We start from the raw sequence: 12,494 nt of genomic DNA on the forward strand, positions 1-12,494 counted from the left end.
CCATTCTTTCTGAAGAGTGTTTCAAAATGGGGGAACCCACCATGACAGAGCTGGGGAGCTAGTCATAAGATTATTATTTGTAAGATTTTCTTACAGGGAACACTAAAACCCATGTCTAGGACCTGAGCTTCAGAAATTTTTTGCCATTCCAGGTGTTTGGAAACTTGCAAGCTCATTATACTGCTATGGTGAAATGGATTTATTGAGTGGCAGATTTGGCCCTTCGCTACGTAACAGCAAACTGTATTGGGGTGTTCAGGGGGATTCTGATAAATGCCTTAGGCTCATAGTGAAAGGTTTTATTCCTAGCGAGTCAGTTTTGGGTGGGGAGGGGAATCAGGCATGGGACTAGGGGACGTGGGACAACGTGCCATTCAGCATGGTACATAGTTGAATTTTTTCCTCCCAGTGACACCATGAACAACTTCTGAGACTGTTGAGGAGCAGAGAAGAAGCTGTATGTTCACAATAACAGTTGGAAGGCTACCAGGCCATAATATGTTTGATTAAAACCACAAAAGGGTAACGAGCTAATTAAATTAAACACTGAAATCTAATTAATGAAAAGAAACCTATGCAAGTGACTTCTGACCCTAGTTGTAAACCTGAAAGATTGGATTTACTCCATGCTATGCTCCAGATTATTCTCTGCAAGATGTGTATATGCATATTAGATTCTGAGATGCCCAGTATTCAAAAAGAGAAGGAAAAACTCTGCAAATGTATCCATTAACTTTTTTATTTTAGGGTAAAGGTCACATCTTCATTAATATTTATATGTAGAATTGCTAAACTGAAAAGCGCTGCAGAGAATATCAAGATCCCCTTACTTCGGTCCCTCTGCATGAGGTGATGTAAAATGTGAGGCATCTAACTTTTTGGTTTTTTTTTTTTTTTTTTTGGGCGTAGTGGAACAAGAAGGTGAGCTTTGTTTCTTCCAGAATTTTATTTATGTATTTATTTTCCCCCCAAAGGGTCTTTAGAGATGCAAATGGAAATAGAATTGGGCCTACCTGATTCTGTGCTTAGGGTATACCAAACAGGAAACTGAGGCAGAATTGTTATATTCTATACATCTTCCACTGATTTAAGTGTTGTGAAAGAGGAATTACTGCTTGAGGAGCTACTTTCCATCTTGTGGCTCCCTGCTGAGAGCAGGTGTTTTATGTACACTAGGCTGACAATTGCTGTTTCTCAGAAACATTAACATGCTGCCGATAACCAGCTGTTGAAACACATTGATTGGACCTTGTTGGCAATTGGAGCAGAATGGCTGACAGTTTGCAACTCTTGAAAACTGGATTTGGACAGTGCAGAAATGTTGTGGTCAGCCAAGAGAGGGATGTGTGGGTCTCCCAGGAGTCTTCTCCAACCTGCTGAGTTATTCTGTTTGTTTGGTTTATGCCCCTCTGATATAGGCAAAGCGCCGAAATGTCTCAAACTTACACTGAAGGCAACTTTCTGAAAAATGCATCTGCTGAACTTGGGCTTGTACTCGTGCTATTCCTCACATTAGTTACATCAAGAATGCAACTCTCCTAGTTAATAAGATACTTAGATGTTTGCGACATTTTAGTCACAGATGGTCATTTGCTTCGTTGGACATTAGGCTGGGTGATGTGTCTGGTTTTCATTTTTTTATTTGCAGGTTAGTAACGATGCCTGTCTCTGCTTTCCTTGCTCTAGGTGCTGCCTTCTGAAAGGGAAAGGAGGGTGGCAGTGTCTGTGCTAATGACTGCCAGCTGCATAAAGCTGCCAGGGCTCCGGTGCCAGTGGGGAGGGAAGAAGGAGGCTGAGGGCATCCGGGGAGCAGCAGGGAGCAGACATGTGGCTGGGCCTTGAGAGAGTCGAAAGGAAAAATACTTTTTTTTTTTTTTTTTTTTCTTCTTTTCTTCTGGGAATCTGGCAGAAATTTGTGGCATTTGTCATAAGAAATCACTGAAAAGCTGCTGAATTTGAGAGCCAGATCAGAGGGAAGAACCTTCATTGTAAGGACACAGCAATCAGGGTAATTTGTTTTCAGATATTGTAGTTTGACTCAGGTGGCAGACCTCATTAGTGTAAAAGTTTATCATCTTTTGTTTTATTAAAATCTGGTATTTAGAGATTATGGGTTTGGGAATCCCCTGAGCTGAGTGCTTGCTGCAGTGATGAGCATGAGGGAGGGAGGGACCGGGACTATGCTCTCCTTTGGTTACAGCTTTGCTGCAGGCTCTTTGGTCACACTTGCAGCTCCAGGCTTCTCTGTACCCACAACAATCCCTGAGCTAATGTGCCAGCTCAGAGTCCCATGTTAGCCTTAGAAAATCAACAGCCCCCATTCAGAAAGTCCTCAGATATGAATGCTTTGTGGACTGCAAAAGGTCCACCAGTGTGCTGGGGAAAATAACCTTTGGTCAAGGGTTGTGGATGATGAGCCCTTCAGGGACTACTCCTGAGTGTAATGGTGGATTGCATTCCTTGCTAGAGTTACAGTGATAGTGTGAGTACAAGGTGACTTGGTTTTGGAGTGGTGATATATCAAGAAATTATTATTTTCTGCTGTCAGGTTACTTCTGTCAGACTAGTTAAGTGGGTTGAGATGCCTCATTGCAACTGAACAGCTCAATCTGATGCAAAAGATGAGGTAGGAATAAGCAGGCAGGAGAGTGAGGCCATCTCTTGCAGACTGCGTTCCTGAATGTGAGAACAACCGCTGCTTTTTATGAGGATCAAATTTCTCCTGTTACTTGGCTGCTTTTTGCAGATACCTACCTCTAGTAGAGAGATCTTGGTTCTTGTAGGTGTTTGTGTCTATATGTTTATGAGGACATACACATATATATAAGTTGGGGTTTTTTTGTTGGTGTGGTGTGGTTTTTTTTGTTTTTTTTTTTTTGAGAGGTAGCAGCTAAGGAGTCGTGGCTTGACCTTGCTTCAAGTGATAGACTCTTTTCTGTCTTGCTGACCATGCCAGCTCTGAAGCCTGCTAAGATGCAGTACTGTTTTTAGGTTTTAGCTTGGTTTACTATGAATAGGGGAGAGACCAGGTCTTTTTCAGATAGTAGGCAGGTAGCAGCCACAGTGAAGACAGATTTTTAGACATCTGAAATGGAAACAAAAATGCTTAAGGTCAATCCTTACAACGCATGCCATGAAAATGAGTAGCTGCTTTGTACCAGCTCTGACTCAAGCTGTCTTTCAGCTGGCAGGCAGAAGTTGGGGTTACTTTTTTTTCTTTATTTGATCAAAGAAGAAAGTAAATTTGTATTTGGATGACCTTTGCCTAGTTGCAGGTACACAAATGCATATTTTGAGCATCATAAATGCTTAATGCCTTGCAGCTTGTGTGCCCAGCTGCCATGGAGAAGATATGTAGAACAAAAGAGAAAATGTTTATTACAGAAAATGTCAGCCTGGGGGTTTTTTATTGCTAAAAGTTTCAAGCTAGGCTGATACAATGTGATTCCCATTGTCCTCAGACTGGTCTGAATGGAAAAATACAGTTGTTTAAGTGACTGGATTTTGTTTCTTTTGTTTGAAATGAAAGGATACAAATGTTTGAAAGAAGCCTGTTTAGATAGCCAACAGCACAGTGAAGTTGAACTTCCAGGCTTTTACTTGAGAGATTTGGAAGAACTTAGTATTAAGTTTTGGCTTATTTTGGATTTGCTTGTATAGGAGGAATACTTCTGAAATGCAGGAGGTGATGACAGAGTCTTTGTGCAACATATAGGATTCAGCTTTTGCATTTTCTTTTGTGGAAGGTTAATCTGATTTTTCAGCAAGATATCTTAATTGTCATGGATGATCCTTTTTCTACTCATGACACCTTTTGTGCTACTTGATAGCAGGCTGATTTTGCTCATAAGCTTTGATGATATCAGTACGTAATCTCTGCCACAGTAGTAAGCCTTTAATGCCACATAAATGAAGATTTGCCATGTGTGGTTTTGCTGTGCAGCCTCTCAGTCTGTCCATATTTAAACTACATGTAACAAGTAGTTAGTTGTAAGTACGCATATGTAGTGGAGGACTAGATCTGTACTTTGAGAGTATGAGAGCATTTCTTCAAAATCCAGTGTCTGACAATGCTGAATGCTGCAGAGCTTGGGATCTTACCCTGTCACTTTATAGTAACTAGGGTACAAGAGCAATGCCTGTGGAAGCGACTGAAATATTTACCTTGACAGCTGTAACTTGTTCTAGTTTTGCATCCATACAGAACCATGGTGACAACTGCAAGGTGAGTGTTTACCTTTGTTTGAAGTCAGATGCCTCTCTTGTTTCAGAGGCGCTGCTTTTGCTCTGGATGATTTCATTGACAGTGGTGATGGTCTTGGGCATACGCCTGCCGGCTTATCTGTGGTGTAGTGTACCCAGCGCATGCTCTTGGCCTGACTTGTTTTAACACTCCCCAGTGGAAAGCAAGATCTCAGTTTCTTTTATGTTGCTGTCCAGGCTGAGCCACTTGGCAGCACAACCACAATAACAGTGTGCTTTTGTACCACTGTGCACACAGACAGAACCAGTGGTAAGGAACAGTGAAAGGCCGAAAGTGAAATGATCTGTGGTTCATCACAGAATCTCTGTCGATTGGAATTCCTCAAATCTGCATGGTAATGGATGCGGATTCCTTGGCTGTTTGTCTCTGAATACATCAAGAATTGTCTCTGTAAAGATGCTAAAGCACAGTCTTGCCTGAAGCCATTTTTATGATTTAACATCACTAAATGTCCTGATATTCTGCTTGGCGCAGTGCTGTTGTGGAATGAAAGAGCTACGTGCACATGTCCAAATGGGAAAATTTGTGCAGAAGCTTCCCAAACTTCTAGCTGATGACAGCAAAGGGGCTGGTCTCTGAACTTTCCTTAAAGTTGCTTTGGTATAAAAAAAAAATATAAGAAATTGTGCCTTGACCAGACTGGCAGAACTTTCTAGAAGCTTCTGTTCAGTAACAGCCTGATTCTTATTGTGGCAGTGATTTTTTTTTTTTTTTTTTTTTCCTAGCAGTTGAGGACCTGACATCATAGCGTTGCTGCAGCATTTGCAAGGTGAATGGTGCTTCCATCCTTGAACTCCTGTGGTTTTGTGACCTTCTCCCCCACAATGTTAAGCAGATGCACAAGTGTTTTGACTAGATGGCAACCCCAAATTTGTACATATTTGTAGGGATGCCATCTGTGCCTGCTGCCTTGCCCTGGGACATCTGTTCAGTAGCTCTAAGAGCATCTGCTGTAAGTGCTGGTGCTGCTCCTTGAAAGAGGCTGTGGGGCTTCATTTGGCACTTGATCAGGGATGACGGAAGTTGTAAAGTCAGAATGATAACTCTGCTTTATTTATGTTTGAAAGTGATAGAAGATTTCTAGAATTGAGTGCAAAAAAGTAGTTTTGCTTTAGCTCTTGTAGCTCTTATCAGAACATTTAATCAGTTTTGTGCTTACCAGATGGTGCCCTTTCTTCATTGTGGGATATTTTAGTGTCTCGTGATGGGTGTTAGCATCGTAAAGATAAGAACAAAAAGTGCTGTATGCTCTGAGGATATTCAGAAGGAGATATATGCCAGAGCTCTTCTTGGGGTCCGTGAGCCCTCCCTTGTTTTGCCACTTCCACAATCTGACAGCGGTAAAATCTTTGAATGGAACCTGATGTTGTTTGTCACAGGTTAAGATCACTGCTGTGGTAGATGTGATGAATAGGTGAATATGTTTCTTTAATGCAGGTGGTGATTTAAGCCAACTCACCTTCTAGAAATACTTTGCTTTTTTGCTTCAGGTGTCTTACATGCTCTTACTTAATGTTGATAATTACTTTTCCAATATTTTGGTCATTGCATCCTTGGCAGCTGTTTCCAACTTACAGCATACTTTTAGACACCTTTTTCTGTTGATCTGGAAGTGGAATGAGCTATCAAATGCACAGGTAAATATTCACTATGGTTGTAATTAAAAGAAGGGGAAAAAGAAAAAAAAATCATTAGCCATCACTGAGTCAGGCTTTATCCTCTCATAAGAATTTTCACGTGTGAGGTACCTAGGGGTTGCAAAAGTTGTCAGAAGGAACTGTAAAGCATCTTGAGTCGATTGTGGCATAATACTGTCCTTCTGTAAAGCACATTGCATCATCTTAAAATATCCCAACTTTTTTGCTGTGCATAAAATCAATCTGAATTTAGCAACGTGTTTTTCTCTTACACATTGGGATTTGAATGACAGACTCTAGGCAGACCTATAAAAAGCATTTGAATTCTATAATTGTATAAAAGAAACCAGCAGTAGCTTACGTGCTTAGTAAATATGGAAATTCTAGTAGCGGGAAAAATTCAGCCAAGGTCATATTGTATTGCTGTTCCATAAAGAACGAGCTTTCTTAATGGGAATTTAATCTGTCAAAACACATGTTACTTTTGATCACTGCTGTTTAAAAAAATATATATAAAAAAATCCTCATCGAGAAATAACAAGTAAAGCAATAAACCATGACTCGGTGCTAACAAGTTGAGAAGTAGATTACCATCTCGCATCTCTCTTGGAAAAGGTCTCGAGGAGGGTAGCAGGGGGCTAACTGTAGCAGCAAGTTGACACACAGGCTTCATGCAGATGTGGTGCAGAAGCAGAATGATTTGTAATGCTTGGGAATCTCCGTTGGGCCTTTCATATGGGTCTCATGGGAACACCGAACGTTCACGTTTGCCTGCTCATGGTGCATTTATTCAGGTGGTCCCAGATGCTGGTGTCCTTTCAGGAGCCCTGACTTGTACTGTTCCTATGTTTTCTTCTTCCTCTCAAAATATTGGGAAGTACCAACAAAACACCTCTTAGAGATATAGTTCATTTTCTTGCCTCTTGTATGGCAGCTTCTGTTAATTTCTCCCCATTGTTTACCTGTTAGTTTATAGTAGATGAAAACTTGTGCAATGACATTTCAAGACAAAGATTAGATAGATACTAAAAAAAAAAAATAAAATCCATTTATTTTCTCTGGCTTTACTAATTACTTTCTCACAGGTTGATGATTTTTTTGCCTAAGCTTATGTTTTTCCACTCGTGTGTTCCATTTCACAATTTGCAGATTGGAACTTGAAGACAGAGCAGGTGCATTTATTTCCAGGAGTGAATGGCCTTCAATTCATTGCTTTTGAAGAGGGTTTCCTCCAGAGTCTGGTGGGATGAGGAAAGAAAAGATGATGTTTGCTATTGAGAAAGCTATTCGCACATGAATTATGTTCTGGTAGAGAAAATACAACTACGCCTCCTGAACTGTGAACATGGTGAAGTGCATGTGTGGTCAAAATCTCGATTTGAATTTGTGCATCTTTAAAAAAAAAAAACAAAACCAAAAACAACAAACCAAACCAAAACAAAAAACAAACCCACAACAAAATAAAAGCGCAAGAGCATTGGTTTACACTGCCTTGTGTTTTTTACATACTTGAGATAGATGCATGTTGGGCTAATCCAGCCAGTTTCTGCTGTTGGGATTTTGTTGATGGTTGTTTACTGATGTTTGAGTGTAACTGCTTCTGATTTGCACTTGTTGAAGGGTGGTGAAAAATAGGTGCAGAATTTGTCTGTTGTCATCCTCCTTTTCCTGTCACTGAAGAGGTAAAACATGGTGTTTTATACAGTCCTGTGGCACTTAGCAGCGCGTTAGGTGTATGTATATAAAAATGTTAGTACTTCTACAGTAAATTTTAACTGGTCACTTCTGTGCTAGATAAATTAGTCAGAAGATAGACAACAAAGTCTGTGCGTAAGCAACAAGCTGGTTTTAGACCTGGAGTAACTATTGACGCTAAAGCTTGTCAGATGAGAAACTAGGTGGCTTTGCAATTCTCTACACTGTTCAAGTAAGAGAGCAGAGATGCGATTAAGTACAGTATCCAACTGACCTTTCCAGGGCTGGACTGTTGCCTTTTTATTAACAAATGAAACATTGTGTAGCAAGTGATTAGCTCGGTGGCTGTAAGAGGTTATGAAGGATGACCGCAGGAAGCAATGTGCTTCCTGCTACAGGAGCTTGTCTTGCTCTCAGGCTCTTAAGCGTCTATGATCAACCATGCAAATATTTATTTATTTATTTATGCAAATCCTGTGGGTGTGGGAGAGATACTAGAATGTTATGTAGCTCTCCCTCATTTTTTGAAGTTTTTTTGCCTCACTGCTGTTTATTTGAACAAGAAAGAAAGAAAGTCTCTTTAATGACTTCCTTTTGTGCTTTGACAGCAGATGGCAATTATGAAACATTTAACTTTGTAAGTATGACTGACAATACTTGTCCTAGTGCTTTCCTGGCTTGCAAATGCCAGCAGCAGTATGTTCTGTACATTGACTGTGCTCTTACTGAGGATCAAAATAAAATAATAAAAAAATCCTCTCCAGATTTCCTATGAACGTAATTTAGGTATTTTAACGGGTGGGTGGCAGTGGTAGTCATTAATCAACGTTCTGCTCTCCAGTTTAGAAAACTCCTGTTTCTCTGCCCTCCTTGTGCCTTATGTGCATGAAGCAGGCCAGTTCCTTCACAACACCAGTCTTTCTTATTTTTTCCACTCTGTACTGCATGTATTTTATTTGTATGTATGCCTGCTGTGTTTTCATTCTGGTTTGGTTTTGCCTTTATCTGCCTGTGACTATTTTTACTTTGACACTTGAGCCTTTGATTCGGGTGACCTGATAATGCTCATGTGTTGCACGAGAAATGTGATGGCAAAGCGCTGGAAGGATGAAGGAGGGTTTGAGTTTCTCTTTTGGTCATGATTTATTGTCTTGGTGTTCCCCTTCCCGGTCTGTTGCGATCTTTTGAACAGATTCCCAGCTAGCGTTTTATCTCGATAAATTCCTCCCTAAGAACTCCGTTTTTCCATTTTCATTTTCCAAAAAGCCTCCATTTCATTGGTAAGAGGTATTCCTGATGAAGTGCACACACCTCATGTAACACTTGTGCACACTGGCTATTACGGTCTTTGTACAGCTGAACAGTGTAAAAAGGCTTGTCTGACAATGAAAATTGGCACCGGGATACTTGGATACTTACTTTTTTGTGTTGCATTTATTTTTTTGAAGTGGATTTTATTACTGTAATTATTATTTTATTTTTTTACCCCAAACTAGCACCCGTCTTTCAACTGCCATGCTAAATTGGCATTGTCTGGCAGGGAAAAACATGATGCTGTGGATGTAGACGTGGGTAGGGACAAGCTGGACAACCTAACACCTGCACTTAGTTGTAGAGCTATTGCTACTATAAAAGGAGGTCTGTATCTCCTCCTTTCTAATCCAGGGCTTCATTTTAGCAGGAAAAAAGAGCGCCTTGATGTGATATGCTCTAAGTACTCTGTGGGATCTGAGGTTCAAGAGGAGGCTTTGCTATTTACACTGTCAATGTGCTACCACCTGCAAGGGCTAAATTGGCCCTAGAGGAAGAATTGGCTCCTCCCGCTGGCGTGAAGCCAGTCAATAGCTGTACTTCGTCAGCTTTCCTATGACTGGTGACAACTGGCTGGAGGTTTTGATTGTGCATACCAGGTGTTGAGGCACCTAATCCAGCCAGGAGGTTTGGTTCCCTTGTAAAGCTCAACAATTACAGCTGTAGCAATAAAAGTCAGAGGAGGAGTTAAGCACAATTGCAAGTAGGGGAGTCCTAAAAGTAAACATTTTTTTTTTTTTTTAAAAAGTGGATTTGCAAATAGTATATACAAATTTAATGATTACCTGGCGCTTTCCTACCTTAATGGCTTTTTGTTTGTTTGTTGGTAATGATATGTACAGTTCTTCATTTTTACATTTCCTACAAATCCTATGTTCATACAAAATATCTTGGTGAACAGAATAAGGATAATTTTCTTGTAGTTTAACCTGTTCTATGGCTAAAAAGAGGACCTCAGTTTCCAGGACTATCAAATGGTGTTTTGAATGTGAGCTGTTTTTGCATAAATGCTATTGCTATTTTTGTGATACACTGGATGTATAGTCCCGTCTCTCTGCCTCTTTTAAAAAACTGAACGGGTAGCTAATCCATGCTGAGTAACCTCTTTAGATTGTGACCTTCCATGTGCTGTTTGCTTAAAGAAGTCTATGAATTAAGAAGAAAATGACAGGAGCAATGCATAAACCAAAACATGGAACTGATTCTTTTTCATGTTTTCAATACAGCTATTTTGAACTGGAGAGCAGTGGCCTACGGGATGAGATTAGATACCACTACAGGTTTAATGGGAAGTCAAGAACAGAAGTGTTCCCGTACCGTCTGGCAGATGGGCAGTGGCACAAGATTGCTGTGTCACTTAGTGCATCCCACCTTCTGCTCCACGTGGACTGCAACAGGTAAGAAAATATGTTCAGTAATTTATATTTCTTTAAAAATTGCTCTCTACTTATGCACAGGAATAAAATTGGAAAAGGAGAAATTTGTTTTTTAAATATCTAATTTACAAAGCACGGTAAACTGCCATGGGATAAAAAAAAAAAAAAAGGAAAACAAAGCATTAAAATGAAACGATTTATTGTGATTATGAACAAATGTGGAAAAGGTTGATTGCTGACTGGGGAGTATTAAATGCATCTCTGTAGTTTAGGCACTAGCTGATGTTATGTTTGACTGTGATTGCATTTAAGTGTGATAGATTGGTGTGCAGTCTGTTCTGTTGTGAACTGCTTCACTCAGCATACCTGAAAACTTGAAGAATAGATAGACATGTCAGAAGCATTTTAATTTTATTTTACATAATCAAGCAATGCACTTTTTACTGACTTTGCCACCCGTTTCCCCACTTGGAAACTTCTGAGAAACCTGGAAGCTTCTTTTTGCATGCCTAGAACTGGTGCTTTTTATTTTCTGAAGGGTATTCTGTCTGTCATGGCACTTTTTTTACTTTAAAAGTTGTGAAGACTGCAAGATGGCAGATTGTCAGGATTTCAAGGAATAAAAGAAGCAAACCTAGAATCTCTCTTCCTTAGAATCTCTCTTCCCTTGGGACTTGATTTCACAATGTATTGAAGACTTTGGCTTTTACTAACTTAGTGGTTGATAAGGAAACTCAGAAAACTTGAAATTGGGACCTTCAAAATAGTCTTTAGGAACAAGGAAAATGATCCACTACTTTTGTGTTGTCTTGCACTGAAATGAATTTAAAAATATCCTTTGCCTTCAGTTGGAAGATCAGCATATGGATTTTGGAATTGTGGCACTTAAATCGGATAGGGTGATGGTGGAAGATATTTCTTTCTAAAGTCTTTGTTGTGTTCAGGCAGGCAGAATAAAGTTACGTGATTATTATGGGAGTATGTGGTATGGGAACATTTGAAAAAGCTTTAGTTTTGACCAAAGTAATTATGAGATACTATTTTGAGAAGGAAGTTACAAGTGTTTTCTGCAACTGCATTAACTGAAGAAAGGTTGCTTATTGAATGCTTTTATTTGGACCTTAGAAGCAATTAAATGCTTAGAGCAATTTTAATTTCATTGAGGCATGAAATCTACAATTTGTAAAGATCGTCTTCATTTCAGTCATCTGATTTATTGTACCATTATTTATTTCTGTTATATTAGTTCTTTGCTTACAACAGGATACTGTTTTGTTTGTTTATTGACATACTCAGTTTTGGGATAGATTCTTCATTTTATCCTATGATTTATTTATTTTTTTTATGAACAGCAAATGTGTTTTATGAAGACCCTTTTTAGCAGATTGTTTTTCTGGCTGTCGCCTTGCATGCAATGTGAAAGGAAGACAACACAAAAAGCCTGCCTGGTGGAGATGTCTGTCCAGGCACAAGAGAGCTGCACAGAGTCATGGTTGTGACCTGATTTTCTTTATAGCAACAGGCAGCAATAGATAAATACAATTACAGGCTGAACCGTGCTGTCATGTGAGGTGATAAACGTGTACAGTTGACTGTCAGGTAGCCCTAAACAGGGCTGATCTATCTAAGAGTTTCCCTTAAGGTGGCACATCTCAAGGCTGCTCCTAGCATAAATCCATGCCTAAATGCCTCTGTTTGGCTGTGAATTTGTGGTAGTTTATGATAAATCCTGTGGAAAAGTAAGGGGAATAGTTTTGAAAGCATGACTTGAGGGCAGATCATAGTAGAAGTTTAAATGGTGGGGGAAGGAAGTCTTTAAGTTCCTGACTCTGCTGTAGCACCTCTGTTCACTTTATTAGAGAATTTTGTGAATGTTGGTGTCATAGTTTCCTTTATTATATCTTAACCGCCTACATCTTTGCACTCGGAAGGGGACCCAACATTTCCTTGTTCATCTTTACACTAGCATTTCCTGATGACACTACAATAAACATCAAAAGACGTGAAAAGGAAGAGGTACTTCTGAGCACTACAGGAAATCCTAAGCCTTCCTCATGGTAGTGTTAGGAGAGTTGCAGCTGAAAGTATGCACAGAATCCAGTGTTGAGCTGTAGGTTTTACGCGTAAATGTCACCATTTTGGGCTAGCGTGTTGTCACCGGCTCTCAGCAGAGTTCTGATACTTCTGCAGACTTCAGTGAACAAGTCAATT

At 39.8% G+C, this 12,494-nt stretch overlaps 1 protein-coding gene across 1 annotated transcript in view; it reads left to right on the forward strand.

Moving 5' to 3' along the window:
* The window catches only part of NELL1 (neural EGFL like 1), a 288,958-nt gene that overhangs the window by 28,501 nt on the left and 247,963 nt on the right, over nucleotides 1–12,494 (forward strand). Inside the window, exon 4 of the mRNA XM_035892643.1 lies at nucleotides 10,134–10,304. Within this exon, the coding sequence (XP_035748536.1) occupies nucleotides 10,134–10,304 (171 nt within the window). The remainder of the gene's footprint in view (nucleotides 1–10,133; nucleotides 10,305–12,494) is intronic.

This window comes from Egretta garzetta, unplaced genomic scaffold, assembly GCF_000687185.1.
Source record: "Egretta garzetta isolate BGI_Z169 unplaced genomic scaffold, ASM68718v1 scaffold454, whole genome shotgun sequence".
Lineage (NCBI taxonomy): Eukaryota > Metazoa > Chordata > Aves > Pelecaniformes > Ardeidae > Egretta > Egretta garzetta.